Source organism: Anguilla anguilla, chromosome 13 (genome assembly GCF_013347855.1).
Source record: "Anguilla anguilla isolate fAngAng1 chromosome 13, fAngAng1.pri, whole genome shotgun sequence".
In the NCBI taxonomy this organism is placed as follows: Eukaryota; Metazoa; Chordata; class Actinopteri; order Anguilliformes; family Anguillidae; genus Anguilla; species Anguilla anguilla.
In genome coordinates this window covers 18670086-18696172 of record NC_049213.1, presented here as the reverse complement: position 1 = coordinate 18696172, position 26087 = coordinate 18670086, and the positions used below count along the sequence as shown (strand labels likewise).

Genomic DNA, 26087 nt, shown 5'->3' with positions numbered 1-26087 from the left:
AATGGAAATTTTACTTTGCTATTTGTTTATCAAAAAAAAAAGGCACTTCCAAGCTCACACAAAATATAAATGCATGGACGCTTACACTTCAATTAATCAAGAAACTGATGAAAAATTGTTTTATCTCTACTTTCAAGGTGGTAATGTTTCGGCTCATGCTGTCTTCAACGCCACTCAAGACAATGAACAAAAGACAGGTGCTATTTGAGGTGTTCACCTCCAAAAACACATGACGTCACATGACAGACACAATCATTAAATTGCGCATGAACAGTTAATCACATTTCCTGAACAGCCCTGCACTATAACATGCAGAGGCAGAAAAGAGTCTATAAACATTCTGATCTGAATATATTGCAGACATAGGACGTAATTGGGATAATTATAATACAATAAAGCTTTTTTTTTTAAATAAGGGAGAAATGGGAATATGCCTTCTTTAGTAAATTAACAAACAGGTATCTCCAGCATTTTTTATGCCCCTGCATATTTTTGCAGATGTATCTGTCATATGACATCATTTGTTCTGGGAGGTGAACCCCACAGATAGCACCTCTCTTTTGTTAATTGTTTTGAACGCAGTTGAGAATGGCATGGGCCGGAACATGTCAGATATGAAACGTTGCCAAATCCAGTATTAAAAGCTGTGTAGGGGCAGGGGGTCTATATATGGTCATTAACCTGAAAATGTCATCAGAAGATTGCCCCCAAGGAACTCGCGTAGAACCCAGGAGCAAATCCTCGAAAGAGGACAACACACTCCCAATCCTAGGCCAGACATTTAATCTGGAGTCAGAGATCGTCGCGACAGCTCCACCTTCACCAGAGGACCCAGGGTTTTGTCATGTCAGGTGACTTGGGGGCGAGGCCTCTATCAGAGGCCTCTGTCCTCAGGCTTGAGCAGTGTTTCAGTGAGGCTCATTCCATCAGGTTTACCATCTGATATTGGTTCATTTATCAGGGTTGCCTTGTGTTACATGCTCCCCTCCTCTGCTTGCTCTCCTTTTCTCTTTATCTCTGTCGCTCACAGGTGTCCAGTGGTTATCTCTGGTTAGCGTGCCTGTTTATGGTCCCTGGATGCCTGGGAGGGGAGGACAGTAACCACACCTCTGTAGCAACTCTTTTGGTAGCTGGTAAGTTTCATTTAGTTGAAGTTCATTTTTTTTTTCGGGGAAAGGGATCTGGTAGTTCTGTTTTTGCGACTTTGTCTAGTTTCCCTATATCATGTTTCGGTCGTTTCAGGTAAGCCCCGGGTCTGCCCATTCATTGTGTGGTTAAACTTCCTTCTGCTTTTTTTGGCCGAATCCCCAGAATTTTATTGTTGCTCATGCTGAAGTCTTTTTGCACTTTGTAAGACAATAAATACTTATTGGTCCCTTTTAACTTAAGAGTCTGGTCTTGCGATATTTTATATACCCAGCTATTAATAGAGTCAGGTCTGAGGACGTAACATATTTGGGGCTCATCCAGGATTTGGACCAGGGACCTCCCCCACCAGGGAAAGGGGGTGTGTGGGGGCCTAGACCTCATGCACAGTGCTTGGGGTCTAGACCCCTAGACCCTAAGCACAGTGCATAACAACATGAGTGCATGTTCCTTTGTTTTGTCTTGTCTATGATAATGAGTTTGTTCGCTTTTGGTCAGATGATCACATTGTTGCCTAAAAAAAGGTCATCCAACTATTTAGGCTCCGCCCCCCCAGTCATATTTTCTTAAACATGCTTATCCCCTGCTTTCACAATTATGGAACCTTGTACAGAGGTTTTTACAATGTACAGTTAAGTCATTTAGCAGATGCTTTGGTGCTTTTGGTACATCATTTATGCAGCCATTGAACGAAGGCAGCCACCACAAGCTAGTGAAGGGTGTTCAACGGTGGCTTGGCATGTGTGAATTTTGGCAGGCGGGCAGCAAGTCTTTTTCTTACACTGTTTTCAATGAAGAGTGATCTTTACAGCGCCTTATTTCCACCATAAAATATTATTATCATTGACAACTGTCATCTGTGCCATTCAGTCAAGATAATGTGTGGAGAGTAATCCAGGAAAATACTGTGCTCTCTCGCCATCAAATTCAGTCTAGTTTGCCGGTACGCTGGCTCCCTCTGGTGGTTTACCAACATACTTTAGCGTGGGAGTTTGTGTAATGACACTGCTGTGTTACATTGGGGAGCTATGTTGAATTCCGAAGAGTGTATATTTACATTTAGGCATACAGCTGATCTGGTCTAATTCAAAAGAGCATAAACAAACATTCCTTGCACTTTTAACACAAAGAGTATTTACATTAACACTCCAGAATAAATATAAATACATCAGTATTTACAACTGTAACAACTGTACAACAACACATTTTAGCACTGGCGGTTACTAAAAGTACATGTGAACAGCATATGCACCAGTTTAAATATGCCATAATTAGACTCAAACAATAACCAGGTTTTTTTTGTTCTTTTTTTTAAATTAACCCCTTAATATTGCTGCAGTTTTGCAGGTGGGGGACTGGGGACCTCAAAGCAGGTTTTAAACTTTAACAATGTAAATTTGAATGGGTTTTCAATTCTCTGATTTGATGCCTGAAAGGTTGAATTCAAGGATCATATTCAATGAAAAAAACATGCTACGATCACATTAATACATGGAGGACCTCACTTCAAGCAATTAAGAGTATATATTTGATTGGCAAATTGTTTTTATTGTAAGAATTGATTTGAACTTTTGCTTCATTGACTACTATGTTTCCCCAGGGTCCTCTGCATAATAAATTATCTGAGATACAGAGATCTACAGCATGCATATATTGAGGCCTCCACACCTCCATCAAATAACCCATTACTTCCACCTCCTCCTCCCCCCTCCCCCCACCCCACTCTCGAAATTAGAGTTGTGACACCAGTTACTTGAATGGCAAACCTATATCCCTCAGTGATCTTAATCAACAAACCCTACTTCTCATTATTATTATTATTATTAATATTATTATTAGCAGCAGCAGCAGAAGTAATATAGGGGATAACACACAAAATTGAGTGTTTTAAATAGTCTTCCTTCCTTTTTCCATTCTGAATGGAGAACAAAACAAAAACAAAATTCTGTAAAATCTGCGAATACGTAGAAAACGACAGAGAGAGAAGAGAGAGAGAGAGAGAGAGAGAGAGAGAGAGAGAGAGAGAGAGAGAGAGAGAGAGAGATGGGGGGGGGGGGGGGGGTTGTCTGGTACCGATTCCAACATACATACAACGGGTATTAACGCCACCCTGGCCATGAGATGAGCCACTATCTCATTTGACGTTCATCTTTGGATAAAGGTTTCAATATCGTGGAGACAGCGCATCGCCCTATATGCATTTTTCTAGTTGTACTGTTACACTACACTGAAGCCGTCTTTTCCCTGCGTCTACCGTATCAATGCATTTCGTTTCGCCGTTTCTTCCAATAACCTATGCCTCAGAACAACCCGCCTCCCTGCGCTCTGAAATAGATGGTGCAAGTGAAAATGTCCAAATCTTCCGCAGGTCCTCTGTCTGGCGCTGAAACCGGCTCCCAAGCGCATTATTTTCAGGTAAGGACATTAAGTTCCATACATTTTATATAATAAAAATCGTTAATCCCTTACTACTTGTTGTTGAAGCGTAAGCTGACGGTTTGGTTCAGTATCAGTACAGCGCCTCGTAACTGCAATGCCCAGTGCTCATACAGCGGCAAAGCCTTTGCAGCGTCAATGTGTCGCTATTGCTTTTCGGGCACATTTGCTCTTCAGTTTTCCAAATTGCTTTGACAGGGGAGCTGTAGCGACATTTACACCCCCCAAGAACCTCTGAATTCAAAGGCTTTTCTCACTGATTTACCGCCGCACTTAATGCTCTATAATACCGACTGCCTTCCATTGTGATTTGTGATTTATTATTTATTTCATGCATCTTGCTACACTGCTGCTTATATACAGTACGCATATATGCGAGATTTATTGCATTGTGTTTTACAATGCTAAATCATATCACTGAATATAAATAACATGTGTCTTGCGTCTTTACGCATTGTCGATGTAATTTTAAATGAAAATAAAAATGTCCCTGGTGTCAGGTGTAGCTTATAATGCAGTTTAACTCACCTGTATCCTACAGTATGTCTGCAGGCTGTTTAGACCGCCATTCGGTGCCTACTCTCGCGCGCCACAAGTATGAGCCAAACTCCATTTATTGGAGAGATGTTTTATACGTATGCCTTCCCTGTCTGTCTGTCTGGCCAGTTTATTGTGAAATACATCTGCGATATCGTGGAACGCATGCATGTCATTTTAGCCGTACTGTCAGACTCCGCCTGGCTATCGATATGGCCCTCCAGGTTTTAAAGAAAGTATTCTGTACCGTTCATCGGTTTACTGAACAGAAAAGGTTTCAACAGTTGTTAAATGAACACGTACTTGGTAGGTATCCATAAAACAACAGTTTTACATACCGCAGACGTCTTAGCAGTTTATTTTTATCTTATATTAATGTGCCTTGTACTTCTTCTGTATCTAACATCAGGCCACAATGGCCAAAGTATCCTGTCGTAAAGACATCACATGCACATGTGAGCCATCAAGCCATTTTAAGCCTACAAACCATAATGAGCAACCTTTTTGTTAATACAATATCAATATGTGTATGATTTCAAAATTATGTCAAATGGTAGACTGGAATTTATCCAAGTTCAGGTAATTTTTAATTTGTATTCTTTGCACAGCTGCCGCGCAAGTTGCCAAAACGCAAGAGCCGCTTCAAACGATCAGATGGCAGCACCTCTTCTGACACCACCTCCAGTTTCATCAAGAGACAGGTAACTTCCGTCTGCTTCCGGTCACCATTATGACTTTAGTAGGGCCTGTAGGCCAGTAAGGTTCAGCTGCTGTGGCGTAAAAATGTTCTTGTTTGGCCTGATGCTGTTGTTGCAGCTGCTGAAACTGTCTAAACTGGGGATGATTGTGCATATAAATACGTAGGCTACAGTTGTCCGTGGTTTGTGAATCAGCGGTGTTTGGTGGACGCAGTCGTTGGAGCCACAGGTGCCGTTCGACCATGGCGTTTTATGAAACTAGACTACGATTCAAAAGAACATAGTTCACAAACCCTAAGAGAATATTGGTGTGTTCCTTGGACATGTGTGCTCATTTGTTCCTCGGGTAGTTGGGATTTTTTTTAAAGATTCCTTTGGTGCTCTTGTTTCATTATGTTTTGTGTGTTCACTTTTTTCAACTACTTATTAAACATGACCAGAGCAGCTGCACAGGAGTGAAATCGCGGGCACGTAACCAGGAGACAGTCGTTTGCAAGTTATATACATTTTTTTTCTAAACATTCATATTTAAAGCCCTTTTCAAAGTGTGTCACGGTGGAGATGACGCATAAGAGTTAAGGTGATGATTTTTGTTTTACATCGCAAGCAGAAATAGTGTTCAGAGTTTTATTGGTGTTAAAACCAAGCACGGTATTTGCATATGTGTTTAGGCTAGGTGCTAATGGGTGTTTGTAAATGTGTCCGCGTGTGTTTTTATCAGAAACTATTTTGACGTGAATCTTGATGTGGTTCTGCTTTATGTGGTTCTGCTCCAAATTTCCAGCAGAGGGCCTCAGTGGTATTTCGAATCCTCGGCTTATTACGTATAAATCCCAGCCCACCCTAGATCTTGTTTTTTTAATTAATGTTTTCAGGCCAGCCAGCGCAGCACAGCAGCGGCGAGAGAGGTTTTGTTATTTAAGGCTGCGCTGTATTTGGAGAGAAATTAGCCCGAAAATATTGTGCTTAATATTTCTTAATTGACTTTTTCTGGATGATTACAGACCATGCTTGGTTAATTGGCCTAATAGTGTGCTGTAAAACCAGACGCATTGTGACTGCTTTAATGCTATAGAAAGATTTCTGCCCAGTATCTTACTGTACCGCACTTGTCGATAGCCTTTCTTTTCGTGCGGCAGCATCTGATAATTAGCCTGGAGTAATTTAAAGGTTTTGTCGAAAGGGGGAGACCTTGAGCGCAGAGTGTCACCAGGAGGACGCTACAGGACTCTATATGGACGTACTGAGGTTAGTGAAGAATTAGAGATAGTATCATATGTTTTCAACATGATGAAAATGATCGTGAAAGATAAAAATGAGCTAAATATGTCAAGGATGAGGGCAGGTATGCTTACCACCAGCCCGGTCAGGTTTAGGTGCGGTGATGTCACATTGATCTGTGTAGAAATGTCTCATGCCAAATTATCATTATTAATATTATATTTTCTAGAAAATAGTTGAGCTACCAAAGAATGTTTTTATTTGCTCTGACAATGCTGACCCACCGAAACCGTTTTTTAAAAAAATTGTAAAACTGTGCATATGTATAGTGTATCCTGAACCACGGTCCTGTAAAACAGTGCATATGTACAGTATCTCCTGGGTGATTCTAAAAATGGATTCACCCAAAATATTATCTACTGGATGTAGTTTGAGTAGCCTACATGATGTAGGTTTTATTATTTCTTTAGTTGCTTTTGGAATTCACATAGCCTAATTCTGTACAGTGAAGCATGTTACTTAAAGCACATTACTTAAAATAGTAACTCTAATATTACTACTCAATTTTAAACAGTAACTTGTTACACTACTCTGTTACTCAGTTAAGTGATAATATTATTTAAGGTGTTGTGTGTTGTGCTAATCGGCATAAAAAAGGGGTTAGGCCATCAAATGGCAGTGCTCACTGTTATTATTATAATTTAACTCATATATATTTCTGGGAAAATATGTACAGTTTTATTATTTATATTTTATTAGCACAGCTTATATAAAAAACAGATTTTTAGTGAATATATATATATGAATATACATTTATTATTATTGTGTTATTTTGTTAGAACGTGTAATCATAGTGCTGACGCTGACCTGTGAGACTGATTCGTCATCAGATTCAGCGTGTTCTGATTGTCACTGTCGTACCTGATAACCAGTGCTACTTTATTTAAGTTTTACAACAAGAATACCGTGTGACCCTTTGCAGAGAGAGAGAGAGGGAGGAGGAGGAGGGAGGGATGGGGAGGGAGGGAGGGAGGAGGGATGAGGAGGGAGGAGGAGGAGGAGGGAGAGATTCCGGCTCCTCCTCACCCCCCTCCCATATGTGAAATTGATACCTCCCCTCCCCTTGGAAAACTGGATCAATAGTTCCAATAAAAGCCAGGCTGCTTAGCCAAGGTATTCTAGGAGCTGTTCTCAAAGTGTCAGATCATTGAAAATGATCCCCCTGCTCTATCCTCCACTACGGAAACCTGAAACATTAGTTTCTTCTTCTCATCCCTCCAGGGCGAATCTCTCTCCAGATCATCCATTTACTGCTCTTGTCCTCTTTTTTTCTGTCATCTCCTCCCTGCATTATGTCTTCCTCTCTGCTCTCCCCTACTTTCTGAATCCTGTCTTCCTCTGCTCTTGGCTGCTCAAGCCCTCCACCCATTTCCCTATAAAATCTTCTTTGTACTCTGGATTTTTTGTGTTCCTTATAATGTGGGCTGCAGCATGGTATTTTCTTTATGTTAAGGGCACCATGGAAGAATTATCACAAAGTGGAAGCAAACATTACAGACGTAAACAATTTGATGATAATGTATCTAGCAATGAACACATTTGAGGAAATTATATATTTGGTACGAATGCCATTTACCTCAAAAGCATGTAAAAAAAAAAAAAAAAACCACACACTGTAAAGCTTTCTTTGAAAAATGAGCTTCAAAGAATGAGAAATATCTATGTGGATTTCCCCAGCCTAGAGCAGGTTATTAATTATGAATATGAGGTGGTTAATAACAGTTGGAATATTACAGCTGTAAATTATTCATGCCTCTCATGTTCTACCTCTTGTCCCACGTGTTTAATGCATCAAGTCTCCACATTCTGCACTGCACCGTGTACCCTGGCTCTTCCACCAGAACCTTACCACTGCGTACCCTGACCATTCCACTAGAACCTCACCACTGCGTACTCTGACCATTGCACTAGAACCTCACCACTGCGTACCCTGACCATTCCTCTAGAACCTCACCACTGCGTACCCTGACCATTGCACTAGAACCTCACCACTGCGTACCCTGACCATTCCTCTAGAACCTCACCACTGCGTACCCTGACCATTCCTCTAGAACCTCACCACTGCGTACCCTGACCATTCCACCAGAACCTCACCACTGCGTACCCTGGCCCTTCCACCAGAACCTCACCACTGCGTACCCTGGCCCTTCCACCAGAACCTCACCACTGCGTACCCTGACCCTGGCCCTTCCACCAGAACCTCACCACTGCGTACCCTGACCGTGACCATTCCACCAGAACCTTGCTTTCTGAATCCTTGTTTCTGAATGTGATCATTCCAACCCCATGACCCATTTAACGAATCTATCCAATCAAAATCATCATTTTTTGATAGTTATATATACACGACAAACCAATGAAAACAAATATTATGATATTGCGCCTGTTTTATTCAGTTGAGATTTAAATAAGTTTTTATTCTGAAAGAAACAGTTCTGGCCACTACAGGATTTGGTTCTGGTCAATTGGAGACCATGCAATTTATGACGTGCATTTTAACCAATCAGTGGTTCCCTGATTTAGTGGGCAGTGTATCTGAAATTAACTAGTAGTAATAGAAGTAAATGTCTGTGACAGAACAGACCTCCTGCTCTCTTGTGTAGAAACATACTTTACTTGAATATTTAATAACGGAAATATTATAATTGCCTAATTTTTCCTGACAGCAATGTATGTTTTTTATGTTGTAAGAAGAAGAGAAAGAGTAGAGACAGAAATGCATTGTGCCAGATCATAGTTTCAATAGTAGCAGCAGGAAGTTACAAAGAAAAGTTTCCCAGTGGTTCATTTTAACTCAAGCACTTTTAATAAGGATGAAGGACAACATAGTAAACTATTGAGTGTGTAAATTTCTCCTTTAAACATGGGTTATGAGGCATGACATGCATGCGTGTGTGTGATGCTTGGTGATGAGACTGATGAGTGTGGTGGAGTAAGTGATTGAGATCCAGTGATTTAAGGCTAGGGTTGCCAGATGTCCATTTTTCCGGAATTGCCGGTTTTCATATTATTTGTACAGGTCCGGTTTGTGGTCCCGACCAAACAGTGTAATGTCCAGTTTGAGTAACTGATAGACGAAATGTACTGGTAGTTTGTGAAGAATTAGCATGTCAATGACTCCCTGGCCCGATAGAACGGACCGCCACCCGGTCTGCAGGGTTATAGTGTATAGCCTGGGAGGCTGCTCCAAGCATCAGCTGGGAAACCAAATGATTCCTGATGTTTGCCACATTTCTATTATTTAAATCGTATTTATTTATACATAATGTATACACATAATATTACAGTATATTACATTGTGCTGCATTGTGTTCACTTAGCAGATACACTATTCCAGAGTGTCCCACTGGGCACCTGTAGGCTTGGTGTCGGAGGGCAGTAGCAGAGGCAGATTATGAATGCATTTGTCACATTCTCTAGCCCCACCAGCATTTTCACAGCCAATCACATCCCATCTGCCCTTAGATCCACAACTAAAGGCTCTCCCGCAGTGGGTCTTATGCAAATAACTGCACTTGTGTAATTCTGCACCATGTGACGAGGGAATTCTTTAACATAGCGATACTTTGCTCATTATGTGAAAATAGATGGATTTTCCCACAGTATGCAATACACATATAATAATGCATTTTCTTTAGTCCCATGTGGAATTGTGTTTTTGATATACATGATTCTTAAAGTGGTCTCAATTCCTTCAGGGTCTTTGTGTGAGCAGCTATTCTGCTCAAGGTATTCAGCGTGTCAAGATGCCTGAGGTCCACCTGACCAATCACAACTCAAAATGTGAGGTGGGCGGGGTTCTCGTGCTTAGAACATGACTCACCACTGCAGAGGAAATGGCATGCACAGCAAAAATAAACATGAAAATAATACATACGTTTGAGTGGAGCTTTCAGGCTTTCCGCACGTGGCTTGTGTGATGAGGTGCGAGCCTTTGTAGAAATAGAACCTGAGACTGGGATGCCAGATGGGCATGACAGCACGGACTGTCTATGTTCAAACCAGATGGTTAACGTCTGTGTTTTTTGTGTCCTCTGTACTTTCTCTCCAGACTTTGGCAATACGAGGCTCAAGTGCTGCCTGTGTTGTTGTGTTGGGGGCAGAGGACTGATTTGGACGTTAGGTGAAACACATTGAGCTAGGAACTTTCTGAACATCAGCTTTTTAGTCACAGGACAAAATAATTATGTTAGTAATGAGGGGGGAAACTTTGCCTGCTTCGAACATGAGGCTCCCTGCCTCCTACACCCTTGGCTACCATGTTAGCTTTGGGTGTTCTGTCTTTAATCACACCCCCTCATGAATATTCACAATGAGTCTGCGAATCAGAAGGTTCAACAATGAATTTCAATTTTAAGGGCAGAGATATGTAAAATACTGCACTGTATATAGGTTAGTCCCATCTCATTTCCCAATTACCCCCATCATTGTTGTTGCTAATGAATGCTAATGATTTTTTTTTGAAGCAGCCGGGTCAGCTGGCCTTACAGTGCCATGAAAAGGTATTAAAGTATAAAAAATATGCAGCAATGGAGGAAATCAGGAAGGGGGCAAATACTTTTTCATGGAACTGTATATCCCAGAGTCCTACTCTTTCTGTTGTTATGTGTGATCACTGTGAAAACATTGAGCATCCAGGGGAGCAGATAAAGCAAAAAACAGCATTTCTGCCTCCCAGTTCAGTGAGAAAATAAGATAACGGAGTATAAAACTGCTTCATGTGCCAGGATACTTGACTTGAGACCAGATTAATGCTTTTGTGCACTCGCTATAGGCATGCAAGTCTGTTCCGTCCAATTTGTGCGCTACTACACGGAATATCTACTGAAAATTAGTTTCCAATGTCTACCATTTTATATATCCATCTAAATGTATTTCTATTTGAGTTTCTCTCAGAACAAGATGAAGTTAGGTTGCTTCATTAATGTGTTTTTTTTTTTGGGGGGGGGGGGGGGGGTGGATAAATTATTGCATTAAAAAACAAAATCTAATCATTCAGTCATGAATGTAAAATACATGTCAGTAATATTATACGTACGTTCCATATGTAAATATTAACATGGCAGGCATGTTCAGCACTGCTAACTTTTCCAGTAAGAGTAAAATTAACAGTTGTTAGGAATGTGTAGCCTTTCCAGAATATTCTGTCAGGTACCTCAGTCTGACAGCAAAGCGTCTCACCTGTCATACTGCCCTCTTATGTTTTATTCAAGCTGCATTCCTAAAGCTGAATTTAGATGTGCCCCCCCCCCCCCCCCCCAATCATCATCACTCATGCCCACCCGTTTTAATCATTTTGCCCCTTTATAAATTACTACATTATACATTACTGAGCAATAGCATCACTCAAACCACAGGGTCTGCTGGGCTCCCCAGCCCTGGTTGTGCAGAACTCGAGGGTCTGCTGGGCTCCCCAACTCTGGTCCTTTAGAACTATATGATCTGCTGGGGTCCTTTGGTCATAAATCATTTGGTCTTCATTTCTTATGGAAATGCATACAGTACATCGTTCTTTGTTTTCTGATCTGTTGTTTTTGTTCTCCAGTGTGCATGAGATATCTCCCTGACCAAATTCTACAGTGTTTAATTTAGCTTAAAATTCAGGATTATAAAAATCCTTATATAATTATATTTATAATCCTGATTATAAAATATAGTAGCATGTGGTTGAGTATTAACTGTATTCATAGTATAACAGGGACATGTGGAATGTTTTCTGTGACAGCATATGTTTACTCATTAATGTTTCTAATGCGTTCATAGTGAATCTTGCTTGCATGAAAGTAAGTATTTTATTTATGGACCTATTAGTTGTACATTGTCTGTATTTTACTGTGACATTTACAATAAGCCTCAGGGGGGAAAAAATCATAAGAATATAGAAGCTATGACCTGGAAAAAGCTTGCATATCTAAAGTCCCTCAGACAGTTGCTGACATCTTGACTCAAGAATTAGTGCAGTAACATAGTAGTGAGTGTTTTTCCACTGTGCGTATGGGGAGACTGTGTATGCAGTGTATTGGTTATGGAAGTGGGCTCATAGAGGTTGCACGTTTGATTTCCAGGTGGGGCCGACCATTGTGTTCTTGCCTGATATCCAGCTGGAAAAATGCATAGTGTGAAAAAATGTAAGCTGTTTTTAGTTGCTCTGGATAAAAGCATATTCAAAATTCCTGCATCACAGAGAATTATTTCCTCGTGTTATATTATGTCCAGTATCTAGCTCCTTTCAGCAAACTCATTAAACAATCTCTTATTGAACAGTTTGGAAATATTTGTTTACAAAAAGAAAAAATGATTTGAATTCAGTATATTTTTTTAATGTTGTTTGTGTAAATGATTGATCCTTTTAAGAATGTGCACCTCGGGCTTGGAGAAGGCTTTTAGGTTTCCTGCTCGTGAGCTTGTTCTGAGCGTGCTTGGCTGGGGGTGTCGGGCAGAGTCGGTCCCTCCGTGTGGGCGGAGTCGCGGAGCTTCTGAGCAGCGGGATTGGCGGTTCCGGGTGGGCGGGGCGGGGCAGGGCGGAGCGGGAGAGAGTGTGGGGTGGGTGTGAGGCCGGTTCCTCTGCCCTCTCTCGGGACAGAGAGGCGGTGAGGTGCCTGTCAGCAGGCGGGAGCCGTGACCGTCACACGATGCCCGGTGCCGTTACCGAAATCTGACACAAAATAAGGAAAAAAGCAACCCCTCCAGTTGTCACGGTGACGGGCCCAAAGTTTGTCCAGTTTTTGTTTTTGTTGATGCCAACATCAGAAACAGAGATTGAAAAAGCCAGCGTGTGCGTTGACCAGTAGCAACTGACATTACCTTACCTATCAGCAAATGCCCCTGTTCACAGCGTGCTCAGGTGTATGTTCGGTGTGAGGATGGCTAGGTTTGCAGACGGAACAGGCAGAAAGTGCCAGAACATCTCTGAAGGTGGGGAGACAGAGAGAGAGAATGAACACATTTGCTGTAGTTATTGAAGTCATTACTGTCACCATTATTTACTATCTTACGATTGCAGTGATCCTAGGTGTAGTGTCTACTGATTATGCATCTGCATCCATGTTTAAATGTATTGCTGCGTATCTTGGCAGTACGTACAGATTTCCTGTCAATAAATCTTGAATTTGAATTTTTTTGTGTGAAAGAGGAAGAAACAGGAAGAGAGGTGGATGATTTTGTCCTGGTGGGGGGGGGGGGGGTTGGGAGGGAGAGGGGGAGGGAGGGAGGGAGGGAGAGAGGGGGAGAGGGGGAGAGAGAGAGAGAGAGAGAGAGAGAGAGAGAGAGAGAGAGAGAGAGAGAGAGACTTTTAGTCCGCAAGAATGCTACAGTGCACATTACTTGATCACTTGGAGATGCAATACACTATGACTGATTAGCCAAACAAGCACTTAGTGACTACTGCACTCTCCAGCCAAGTGAGTACACAGGATCCAGTGGCTGTCTCTCTTTCCATCTCTCTCACTCTTTCTATCTATCTCTCTCTCTCTTTCTTTCCATCTCTCTCTGTCTGCAGGTAAAGTTCTGTAGTGTAGCACTTGCTTCTATATCTCCTTGCTTTGAATATTGTTCTGATGGTCGACGTTTTCGTTTGGTAGACTGTCCAGTTAGCATATTTTTCATCTATTATACATGTGGATCTGTGTGCATGAGGATGGCTGTGTAGTCATCAAAGGCACAGCTGTGCTTTGAGGTAAAGGTGCATATCTTGTGTTAGTTCTTTGTTTTGAAGCTCACCCAAGATGCTGTTCCACCTTAAATATGAACTTGCGCAACTTGCTGCCTCCTAATGTGGAATATTGAACCATGGCCTCACTCTGAATACAGAAACTTTCAGAAACTTTGGAATAGAACACATATTGCAAATCTTTGGATGGAATACAAAATGATGAGTCATGTTAGTTTATGTGCTTATTGTTTAATTGACATTTTTCCGAGCATAAATGTACACATAAACTCTGAATTACACCAATGTTACAATGTAAGTGTTGGCAAAATAGTGCAAATCATCATTGCACAATGGTAAATGTTTGAGTGTAAAACAGTTCAGTGCATTTAGAATGCGTTTTTTGAATAGGGATGTGAATTCGCTCATCACCAGTGTACATAATCAAGATCTCAGTGCTCTGTGTGTAATGTGTGTGTATGTGTCTGTGTGTGTCTGTGTATGTAGTCAGGTTGTTCTCGTTCACCTTGTTCATCATTTTTCTGGCTTGTTAGCATAGCTCTCTGTCAGTCTGTCTGTCCATCTGTCGGCCCTTTATCCTAGCCTCTTCCTCTCCCTCTCCCTCTCCCTCTGTCTCCCTCTGTCTTTCACTTTCCATTCGTCCGTCTGCGGCAGCGCGGACCCCGTAAGGAGCGGTGAGCCCGCGCGGCTGTGACGCTCCCTGCGCCCGCCGTAGGCGCGGCCTAGCTCCGCGGCCCCCGCCGCGATGCGGCGCGCGACTGCGGGACGGCAGCGCTCAGCTGCAGCCCCAGCACCTTTCAGCGGGAGGAATAGTGTGCAGTCAGCAGCCTGGGGCAGTGCCAGAGTCGCTCAGCACGGGGTGGGAGCTCCAGTCCCCGCGGGGACGCTCGGGGCAGGAAGCGGCTACAGCCTGTCCGTTCCCCTCATCGATTAGCCCCCAGAGCCGTGACGCTAACCCCAGCAACGGAGCGCTTTTACAGCAGCCTTCCCAGAACAGCGCGCCATTTATTACTAACGATAATGTTCCAGTTATAATGGCTTATAATTCATACAGAGATAGCCCAATGGGCTTCATGGTGGAAATAAGTATTAAATATAATTATAAAATGATGAATTTAATTGTACAATTTGACAATGAATCGAGTGAAATTTTTAATGCAGTACTGCCTGAATTGAGAGTGTGGTTTATGTTCTGGGAAGAGTGTGCAGAAGTGTTTCGAATAGGGGTCCCCAACCCTGATAATGCTCAGGGTTTGCTCGGGGCTCCATCCCTGGCGCTGGAGTGCTGCAGGCTTCAGTGTTGATTTTATTTCAAACTTACTGTCCAATTCATATAATGTATTGAGTAATGTCCCACATGTACTATGTAAGACTTTTTAAAAGTTGCTATTGTTAATATTTATCAATAATTTCATGTAGATTTAATAAATGATCTAAAATGGCTTATCACCTGGACCTTATTAATGTCAGTAAAGACGCATTCCACATCTGTGATATAAGGTAGCACATAAAGCAGTCAGCTGCCATTCTTTGTAAAGTGCTTACTTGGCACAAAGATAGATAAAGTGAAGGTGATTTCCAGATATTGTTCTGGGATCCAATACAGTCAGAACACTTAGTGTTAAGCAGCCTGGGCTAACGGTGTGTGTTTAGCACAGTGGATAATGAACCTTCTGCCAGTGCTGTGTGAGGGTTTGACTGCCCTGAGATGGGCGGGGCAGGCCGGGGGGGGGGGGGGGGGTGGGGGGGGGGGAGTCTTTGGTCTTTGAGGGTACAGGCCAGATTGGTGTCCTATGGATATTGCAAACATGTATTTGTCTGAAATAAGGGAAGCATTATTTAGCATGCCCTGTGTGTGCTTTGAATTGGTAAATGTGATGTACATGGGCAATACTTGCATTAACATTCCCAATGCTTGCATTAATATTCCCAATGTTTGCTTTAACATTCCCAATGCTTGCTTTAACATTCCCAATGCTTGCATTAACATTCCCAATGCTTGCTTTAACATTCCCAATGCTTGCATTAACATTCCCAATGCTTGCTTTAACATTCCCAGTGCTTGCATTAACATTCCCAATGCTTGCATTAACATTCCCAATGCTTGCTTTAACATTCCCAATGCTTGCATTAACATTCCCAATGCTTGCTTTAACATTCCCAATGCTTGCTTTAACATTCCCAATGCTTGCTTTAACATTCCCAATGCTTGCTTTAGCAAAAGAAATACATGCTTTAGCCTGCCTGTTATGTAACATGCTGTGTATGTTATGCGAGGAGATGCAGGACGGTACAGCATGGGGGGGGGGGGGGGTGGCTTGTGCTAAACCCTCCTGTCCTCACTCTGGGGAGGGAAAACAAAGAAGCATCCATACTTAGGGCAGCAGTGCTGGCAGTTTGGGGGAGGGGGGGGTTGAACACTAGCCAGGAATCCAGGCCTGACGTTCTGAAGCTCCACTGTCAGAGCATCAATTACAACAGGGAAATGGCAACTAAGATGGCTTATGCATGGCGCTAACAGCATTACGGAGCACTTAGAGACTGTATCACCCTGCGCAACACAGAAATACATATTCCTGCTCCCTGCTTGCCTCTCTTTGCCTTGGTCTCCACCCGTGGATGATCCTGGAGAGAGACGCAGGGTCCGCTGCTGATTTCTGTTTTTGAAAAAAATCAGCAACCAATTTAGACCCAAGAAGCCAGGTGAGAGGTGGTTAACTGTAATGAACCCCTTTCATTGATTCATTATGTGAGTAGCAGTGAAAGCCAGCAGACCCCTCCAGGACCAGAGCTGGGCACCTCAGCCTTTTAGAAATCTTTCATCATTTCTGCTTAGCTGATTATTTCCCCATATTTCCAATAGAGTCTCAGCCTCTGTAGTGTTTGTAACTGTCGTATTTGGGTTGGGGAGAGCAGTCTGCTATGCTACATCTCTGTGAGAGACAAAATATTGGCTTGATTGGAAAAAAAAACCTGAAATCTGTTCAAAACATACTGAACAGAATGGTGAGATTCTATGAGCGCTGGTTGCAGCTTGAGTACCCTCTGCTGGGCAGACTGAGTCACTGCTCATAATCTCATATCTTGTTACTGTGGCCTTATTCCTCAGCCAGCAATGCGGTTTGATTCTGCGTGTTGTTCTGCTTTTTTGGTCGTGTTGCCTACACACTGCAGGGACCAGACATTCTTCAGTCTCCATAGTTGATGAATGCACATTGAATCCTAAAAACTGGGGGAGCTTACAGTGAACTGTGAGCTTCGTAACGTTTAACTAAGGCATATTTTTTCTTGATTTGGCTCTGTACTCCACAATTTTAGATTTGTAATCAAATGATTCACATGTAGTTGATGTACATATTCACAACTTTTATTTAAGGGTATTTTTATACACATTGGTTTCACCATGTAGAAATTACAGCACTTTTTATACATAGCCCCCTCCCATTTCAGGACATATTAACATTATGTAAATGACAGTTGTCTTTAGTACTTTTTAGTATTATTTTCATAATCAAACCAGTACTAAATGTGATATCACCTCTGTAGCCTATGATCATTTTAAAGACTGATAATTATTGGAATGAGATGGCAAACTGTCGGTGTGCTTATTCGCTTATTCCTGTCTGGGTGACCTGTGTGAAGTAAAGCTGGAGGAGATGCTCTGTGAAGCCTTTAAGTGGGTCTGCTGTTGTAAAACAGGCTTTAGGCACCCAAAAAAGTACTTGAGTAAATGCAAGGACAAATCAGCTTGCCCTCGTTTAGAGAAAATTGTATGGCCCACCCTTAATCTGGACCGATAAATAACATAGTGGTTTGTGGTGGATAAAAACGAAGGATAGCTACGGTGTTCTCCACAACCTTACGCAACATTACTACACTGTTGCAACAAGTTGCAGTTACAGTTAGTGTGACCTGGGACCTTAAACTGACTGTTGTATCTGGAGCTCTAATCAGCCCTAGAGTGAGGAAACAGGTAATCCTAAAAGAGACCAGTGAAAGCAGCTTTCTTACATTGCCGTGCGTCCATCTTGACTAGCGGCTGATATGCTTATTCAGAAGTCCGGGAGGTGCTTGAGAGCTGCCCGTGGAAACGTGAATGAGCGCTGGAGATTGGCTGAACGCTGACGGGAGCAGGCGGAAGGAAGGCGGGGCAGGGGGATGTTTCGAGGCTGTCGTGCGCGAGCGATGGCTCTGTGGCAGTTGCTGAAAAAGACACGGCTGAAGGAGGAGTACCGTTAGGAGAGAGACGCGGGTCTGCTAGCGGCCGTCTGCCCAGAATGAGCTGCGTTTGCTGATTAGCAGGATCCAGGCTGGAGTGAGCTGGCAGTGCTGCTGCTCGCAGGTGTAGTGTCAGTGATTCAGGACCCCCATGTACAAACGGATATCCGGCGCTGTCTGCATCCCGAACAGGAAGCAGGGCTATGCCCTTCACAGCGGATCACTCTCTCCCACACCAAAGCCCATGCTCACTCTTTCTCTTATAGTTACGAAAAATATATACATTCCTTATAAGACTGTAACTGTGATTGTTAAATTTCAAAAATTTCTGGATGTCAAATAGCAGGGCTTTTGTACACGGTTCAACTGTCTTTCAGTTCCCATCATGCACTATACTATGGTACCTCACTTTCCCCACCTTTATTTGAAAGCCTAACCCAGGTGGCCACCACAGATTTCAGTATGTGTGTGTTTATGTGTGTGTGTGAAAGAGAGAGAGAGAGCATTTATATGTGCATTTATCAGTGTTTTACTATATGTACAGGTGTGTGTGTGTGTGTGTGTGTGTGAGAGAGAGAGAGAGCGAGAGAGAATGTGTATGTGTGTTTTATGTATGCTTGCACGTGTGTGTGATTTATATTTAACTGTTTATTTATATATGCATCTATATGTGTGCATTTATGAGCTTTTGTATGTACTTAGGCATGTGTGGGTGAGAAAGAGAATGTGTGTGTGTGTGCATGTGTGCACGTGTGTGCATTTGTGTGTGTCTGTGCGCTTGTGTGTGTCCATGTTTGTGTGTTTGTGTGCGCGCGTGTGTGCAAATGTGTGTGTCTGTGCGCTTGTGTGTGTGCATGTGTGTGTGTCTGTGTGCGTGTGTGTGCTTGCGTGTGCGTGTGTGCGCTTGCGTGTGTGTGTGTGTGTGGATGTGTGTGTGTGTGTGCGTGTGTGCGCTTGCGTGTGTGTGTGTGTGTGCGTGTGTGCGCTTGCATGTGTGTGTGGTTGTGTGTGTGTGTGTGTGTGTGTGTGTGTGCGTGTGTGATATAAGAAGGAGGGTGAGGGGTGGAGAGATGCCTTTGTTCTCAGCGTCTTGCTCGTTCTGTGGAATGGAGAGAAAATCTATTTTTGTGTTGTGCTGTTTATGTAGTTCCCGACACAGTGATGCTGATGCATCTTTCCCCTGAAACAGGGGGCTCTCGCCTACTGCCTCTTTCAATTCCCTTATTTTTATACTTACAGCAGCTTCCATATCCACCTTCAAAATAAACAGACAGAAACTAAGGGAAAAATAATTAGTACATTAGTACATACTCACCTGTGCACTCACACGTACACGCACACACGCACACACACACACACACACACACACACAATGCTTACAGTATTTGCACCTGTTTAGATCTGAAGCTGTTGTGCTGGTTGTGAACTGTATCCGGAATAAATTATTGGAATAACTAAACGCCTTTTTTAGACCATCGTCGTGTCACGTTTTTTTCAGAATAACATTTCAAGCAAACGTCCAGGAAATTGTACAGATTTACTTTGTTGGGAATGTCCAGCCTAAATTTCCAGGAACGTTCGGGAAAGGTGTTTTGTAAACCTTTGAGACCTGGCAAGAAGGTAGCAGCGCACGCAAATAGCATTAGAAAAACAATTGAAATGTGAGAAATGTGAGCAGCAGGAAAGGTGCTGAGCGTAGGGGGGTGCGAAGCCCCTCCCCCTCCCCCCCCACCCCCCCGCCTCTTTATCTGAAGCTGCGTTATTTAGAGCTGACAGAATCAGGACTTCCTGCTACACAGCTGAAGATAGTGTAGCAGCAATGAAAACATCTCACACCCTCTCTCTCCCTCCCTTTCTCTTTCTCTCTCTCTCCCTCCTCTACCCTCCCCTATCTCTCTTCTTCCCTGAGTGGCTGAGCATGCACTAGTCTGAAGGGGTTTTGTACACTGATCTGTGTGTATTTTTTTGTTGCTATTTATGAAGGTTAATTGTCCATGATTTGACTAACCTGTGCAAAGCTTGATGTTCAAGTTGAACCACGTGATCACAAGGCCCCTTTCTTTAGCTGTTAGCCTTCACTTTGCCACACCTGTCTCCTCTCTGGAGAAACAAAGTCCAGGTCGTGCCAGCCCCCCTCCCTTATATCTGCATAACTGAACAAGGGCTTTGTGTAGATATGCGCAGTCTCTGCATAACTGAACATGGGCTTTGTGTAGATATGCACAGTCTCTGCATAACTGAACATGGGCTTTGTGTAGATATGCGCAGTCTCTGCATAACTGAACATGGGCTTTGTGTAGATATGCACAGTCTCTGCATAACTGAACAAGGGCTTTGTGTAGATATGCACAGTCTCTGCATAACTGAACAAGGGCTTTGTGTAGATATGCACAGTCTCTGCATAACTGAACAAGGGCTTTGTGTAGATATGCACAGTCTCTGCATAACTGATCAAGGGCTTTGTGTAGATATGCGCAGTCTCTGCATAACTGAACAAGGGCTTTGTGTAGATATGCACAGTCCCTGCATAACTGAACAAGGGCTTTGTGTAGATATGCACAGTCCCTGCATAACTGAACAAGGGCTTTGTGTAGATATGCACAGTCTCTGCATAACTGAACAAGGGCTTTGTGTAGATATGCACAGTCTCTGCATAACTGAACATGGGCTTTGTGTAGATATGCACAGTCTCTGCATAACTGAACATGGGCTTTGTGTAGATATGCACAGTCCCTGCATAACTGAACAAGGGCTTTGTGCAGATATGCACAGTCTCTGCATAACTGAACATGGGCTTTGTGTAGATATGCACAGTCCCTGCATAACTGAACATGGGCTTTGTGTAGATATGCACAGTCCCTGCATAACTGAACAAGGGTTTTGTGTAGTTATGCACAGTCCCTGCATAACTGAACAAGGACTCCCCCAGGACAGTAGTGCCCCCCTTTTGGCAGTTTTTGAGAACTGAAGGGGTCCTGTGTGACTTTAGGGTGTGTTGCCCAGTGAGTGACTGTCCTGTGTTCTCAGCTCTGTGAAGCCTTCCCTGCTCCTCCTGCTGTGGCTGGCTGTGTTTAATTATGGTAGGGAGAGGTGAGCAGGAGGGCGGTCCCTCAAGGCTCGGGCAATTACCGAAACAGCCCGAGGGGGGCCCTGCCCTGCGTCACAGAGCAATCGCTCATAACTATGTATTCACAGAATTAGCATCTAAATATTTACATTACTACGTAGGCAGCTGTCACTCCAGAGGAGATTACACCAGTGAGCCAGTGGCCTGGGGGAGGCAGCTCTGTTTGTGTGCTGGGCTCTTATAATGCTCACTGCGTGAGAACACTGTGGTCTGCAATGGCACCCCCTAGTGGTCCACTGGAAGAATTCAATTTGTTTTTTTAATATTAGCTTGCAAAAAAGACACATTTATGCATGGTGTTGAGGTTTAAATTCAAATGTGCTGTCGGCTCTTTGGGATCTTCATGCTGAGCATAAGTTTAACACAGGCGATCTGCAGACACCCTAAAGTTTATTCTGATGTCCCATTGTGATTGAGGTTGGTAACCACTGCATTCACATGCACTAAGGTTCCACAAAGTGCACTCACTGACCTTTTAGCATGTGCGCTAACTGTAAAGCACACTCACTGACCTTTTAGCATGTGCGCTAACTGTAAAGCGCACACACTGACCTTATAGCATGTGCACTAACTGTAAAGCTCACGCACTGCAACTGTAAAGCATTGGCAGTGACCATAATATGCAAGCATGCTAACCGTAATGCACACTAACCCCCATAAAACAGGCAGACCGTGGCAAAAACATTTGCGTAGTGAGGAGGGAACTAAGTGCAACATCAGTGGTTTTTCTGTGGTAATTAATGTAGAGGAAATTAGTATGATATGCCCCGGAGAGTTAAATATGATAATGTTAGCATTTTCCCTTTCCTTCTGTTCAGCTGTGTGCTGTTAATATCAGATCACAATGTGAGTGTTTAGCCCTCTCTCCCTACACCTGGTCTTCTGAGCTGTGAGAAAGAGGAGGAGAGACGAAGAAGAGGGGGAGAGAGAAAAGGAAAGAGGACGAGGAAGGAAGAGATGGAGAGAGTAGGAGGAGAAAGGAAGAGAGGGAGGTGTTGGTGTGTCACACAGGGGAGTCTCATACACGGCTCAGCTTCAGAACAGAGTACCCATTTTCCTTTTTCCCCCCACATTCTGTATTTACAGTGCAAAATGAAGACTAAAGAAGACTAGAAATATGTATTTTGTCCCGTACCAACAATTCTCTGTGTTTTTAAATCTCTCCTTGGTGGATATTCCAAATTAAGGCATTTTGAATTTTCTGAAATAAGATGAGTGCCTTGGTGAACTAACAGTTAAGAACGGTTTCCTCATTTAGCTCCTGCCATTTTACGTGTTAGGTCAGAGTTCCTCCTGAGTGAGCTTCTGCTCTGTGCGTGCTGCCTGTTCCTCTCGCCTGAGTTTATTACTGTGTGAATGAGAGTCACTGGTAGGCATCTGAATAAAATATGAGATGAGGTTTTCTATGTGATAAATAAAACGCATATCACCATTTAGCCTATTTGTGAAGACTGTATTTATAGTGACCATTGCCAGTCATTGCCATTGCCCACAGTGCAATAACACTGAAAAAATGGCTGTCAGTCCACACGGGCTACAATTCTGATTGGTTGAAAGAAAGTTTGAATTCTCAGAAACCCGTTCCACTGATCTGGAGAATGGTGAGCGCATTTTCTTTGAAATGAAGCCTCGTATGGTGCAAGTGTGGCAGTGTGTGAGGGGAACCGGGGCACTCTTGTGTCAGATTTGTTTGAATCTTCATTTAAGGGGTTGAATTAATGACAGCAAGTGACTGGCGTTTAAAGTGTTCCTTTTTATCCTTTCTATTGATACATGTGTTCAAATATGTGCAGTTTGGACTTGACTTGCTTAACAGGGGTTAGTGTGTGTTATGCAATGCATTATTTTGTGCTTCTTTTTACAGCGATTGCACACACACACACACACACAAAGCAGGAAATGGAGGTGCAGGACAGTCCACTCCTTAGAGTATAATACCTTTTACATTTAGAAATCTGTTTACTGCTTGTGTCCTGTAATAGGCTGTAATGGGGAAATTAAAGGATCATGAAGCTGTGCGCATTAACTCCCCTGTCTCTCTCTCTAACACATGCACACACAGACACACATATAATTTAATTTAAGCATTCATTTTCTTCTTCCAAAAGTATGGCAGTTGACAGCAGTTAACAGAATTAACTTTCAAATTGTGTATCCAAGGAGAATTTGACAGGTATTAGCGAGTGGAAGTTGACCTGTTGACTGAATCCGGGCCGATGTGTTTGAGACTGTAATGAGGCAGAGAAATGCAGGGCTGCTCTGGAGGGCCTGACATGGTGGGCACTGCAGGGGGTTGTGCTGATGTGCAGCAGGACACAGAGGAGTGACTGCACCTGTGAGCGCCCTGACTGTGCTCCAGCGCAGCAGGGTCTGTGCTGCTGGGCGGGGGGCACACAAACACACACACACACGCACACACACATACATGCAAACACACACACACACAAATACAAAAACGCATACACATGTACACACACACACCACATCCGCATGTACACACACGCAAATACCTCATATACCCACACACATGCACACACATACACATAAACAGAAATACACACGTGCACACACATGCACACACAGTACATGCATACATACGTGTACAAACACACTCACAAGTACACAAACACACACACTACACGCACACAGTGGTATGTGGGTAGATTCCGTAGTTGTCAGCGGATGTGCTGGATTCTGTCGATGTGAGCAGATAGACGTGGTAGACGTTTCATGCGGGGTAGATGTGGCTGATTGTCTTGTATCCTTGTCTGTGATGGTTGAGAATTGTGTGTCTGTGGTCGGTGGGGAAGCTGACCGCGTTCCCCGTGTCCTGCAGGGCTCGGCCGATTCGTACACGAGTAGACCGTCTGATTCCGACCTGTCCGCCGAGGAGGACCGCGAGGCGTATCGGCGCGAAGCCGAGCGCCAGGCCCAGCTGCAGCTTGAGAGAGCCAAGGTAACCCCGCCCCCATGCACACAGACCCCACCCCTTATAATCAGACTCCACCCCCATTTACACAGACCTCACCCCCTATAATCAGACCCCACCCCTGAACACAGACCCCACTTCCTATAAACAGACCCCACCCCCTATAAACAGACTCCACCCCCATATACACAGACCTCACCCCCTATAATCAGACCCCACCCCTGAACACAGACCCCACCCCCATTTACACAGACCCCACCCCCATTTACACAGACCCCACCCCCATATACACAGACCCCATCCCTGACCATAGAACCCACCCCCTATACACAGACCCCACCCCTTATAATCAGACTCCACCCCCATTTACACAGACCTCACCCCCTATAATCAGACCCCACCCCTGAACACAGACCCCACTTCCTATAAACAGACCCCACCCCCATTTACACAGACCCCACCCTCATATGCACAGACCCCATCCCTGACCATAGAACCCACCCCCTATACACAGACCCCACCCCTTATAATCAGACTCCACCCCCATTTACACAGACCTCACCCCCTATAATCAGACCCCACCCCTGAACACAGACCCCACTTCCTATAAACAGACCCCACCCCCTATAAACAGACCGCACCTCCATATACACAGACCCCATCCCTGACCATAGAACCCACCCCCTATAAACAGACCCCACCCATAAACATAGACCCTACCTCCTGAGCACATACCTAATACTGAAAACACACATACAATACACACACACACACACACACACACTCACCAGTGCATCAATTGTAGTGAATGAGAGCATGATATAACTTGTTTATCAGTAACCAGTGACTAACAGTGGACCTAGATAAACACTGTGTAATGTTGATTCTTTTTGAATGTGTATTACCCTTGCAGACGAAGCCGGTAGCATTTGCAGTGAAAACAAATGTGAACTACTGTGGGGCCCTGGATGAAGACTGTCCTGTCCATGGTGCTGCTATTAACTTTGAAGCCAAAGACTTTCTACACATTAAAGAGGTGAGAGATGTGCAGTGCCTGAAGAGGCACAATGCTACAGTACGTGAATGCACCTGCAGCTGTGCTGTCCTATCAAGTCATTGAAAAAAATGTTTGCTCGTGATTGGGCTTATTAAATAATTAAGAGCAGTTGGCATGAAATCTAGAAACATATTGAGTCATCTAGCTTTTCTCCAGTTTTTATAGAGTGCACAAAAATACCTGTGTGTGGGTTATAGATGGTCTCCCCTCTCTCCTTGAGTGGACTTGGGTGTGTATCTGTGATGCAGTGTGTTAGGCAGGTGTGGCAGTATACATGTGTAACATTGTAACTGTGTAACTGTAGTTCATTTGCATTAGTGCTTTAGTGATGTCGCATACAGTATATATGCGCTGGTCTGTTGTTGTACATGTCTGGCAACATTGCTCATGCAACTGAGCTCTGGATAACAGCATGTGCTAAATGAATGTAATGCGATGTAAGTGTTACACGTAACTTTGGTGTAACTGTGAGATAATTATTGTGTAACTGAGATGTGACTGTGGTGTGCTGTGCCTTGCAGAAATACAACAATGAGTGGTGGATCGGGAGGTTAGTGAAGGAGGGGGCTGAAATCACGTTCATCCCCAGCCCCCTCCGCCTGGAAGCCATGAGGCTGAAGCAGGAACAGAAACAGCAGAGGTACAGACAGCCTGTCAGTCAATCTATCATACCCCGCCCATTTGTCCAAACACCTACCTCCTTCCTCCAAACTCCAATCAATCAATCAATTAAACCCCACCTGGTTTTTTTCAAGCTCCAATCAGTCAATAAATCAATCAATCAATCAGTCAACCAATCAAAGCCTACTCTGGCATTACCACACACCTTACTTTTGCTCTGTCGGAATTTACAGTGGTCAGAAGGTTCTGTTGATGATTCAGTCCCCTGTATCGTTTCTGTCCTGCAGGAAAACTGGAGGAAACTCTTCCTCTAGTCTGGGTGACATGGTGTCTGGAGGCTGGAGGTCCACGCCCCCTTCTGCAGGTGA

General features: G+C 43.6%; 1 protein-coding gene across 3 annotated transcripts in view; it reads left to right on the top strand.

Annotated features, from left to right (window-relative positions):
- The first annotated feature begins 3204 nt into the window (after positions 1–3204).
- Positions 3205–26087, top strand: part of LOC118211196 (voltage-dependent L-type calcium channel subunit beta-4-like) — a 36637-nt gene continuing 13754 nt past the window's right edge. For 2 of the 3 annotated variants that reach the window (XM_035388163.1, XM_035388162.1), the window contains exons 1-6: positions 3481–3561; positions 4728–4820; positions 23949–24068; positions 24955–25077; positions 25620–25738; positions 26007–26083. In XM_035388163.1, the coding sequence (XP_035244054.1) occupies positions 3481–3561; positions 4728–4820; positions 23949–24068; positions 24955–25077; positions 25620–25738; positions 26007–26083 (613 nt within the window). Of the gene's footprint in view, positions 3562–4727; positions 4821–23948; positions 24069–24954; positions 25078–25619; positions 25739–26006; positions 26084–26087 lie in introns of all 3 variants that reach the window. The other variant, XM_035388161.1, reaches the window with a different exon arrangement.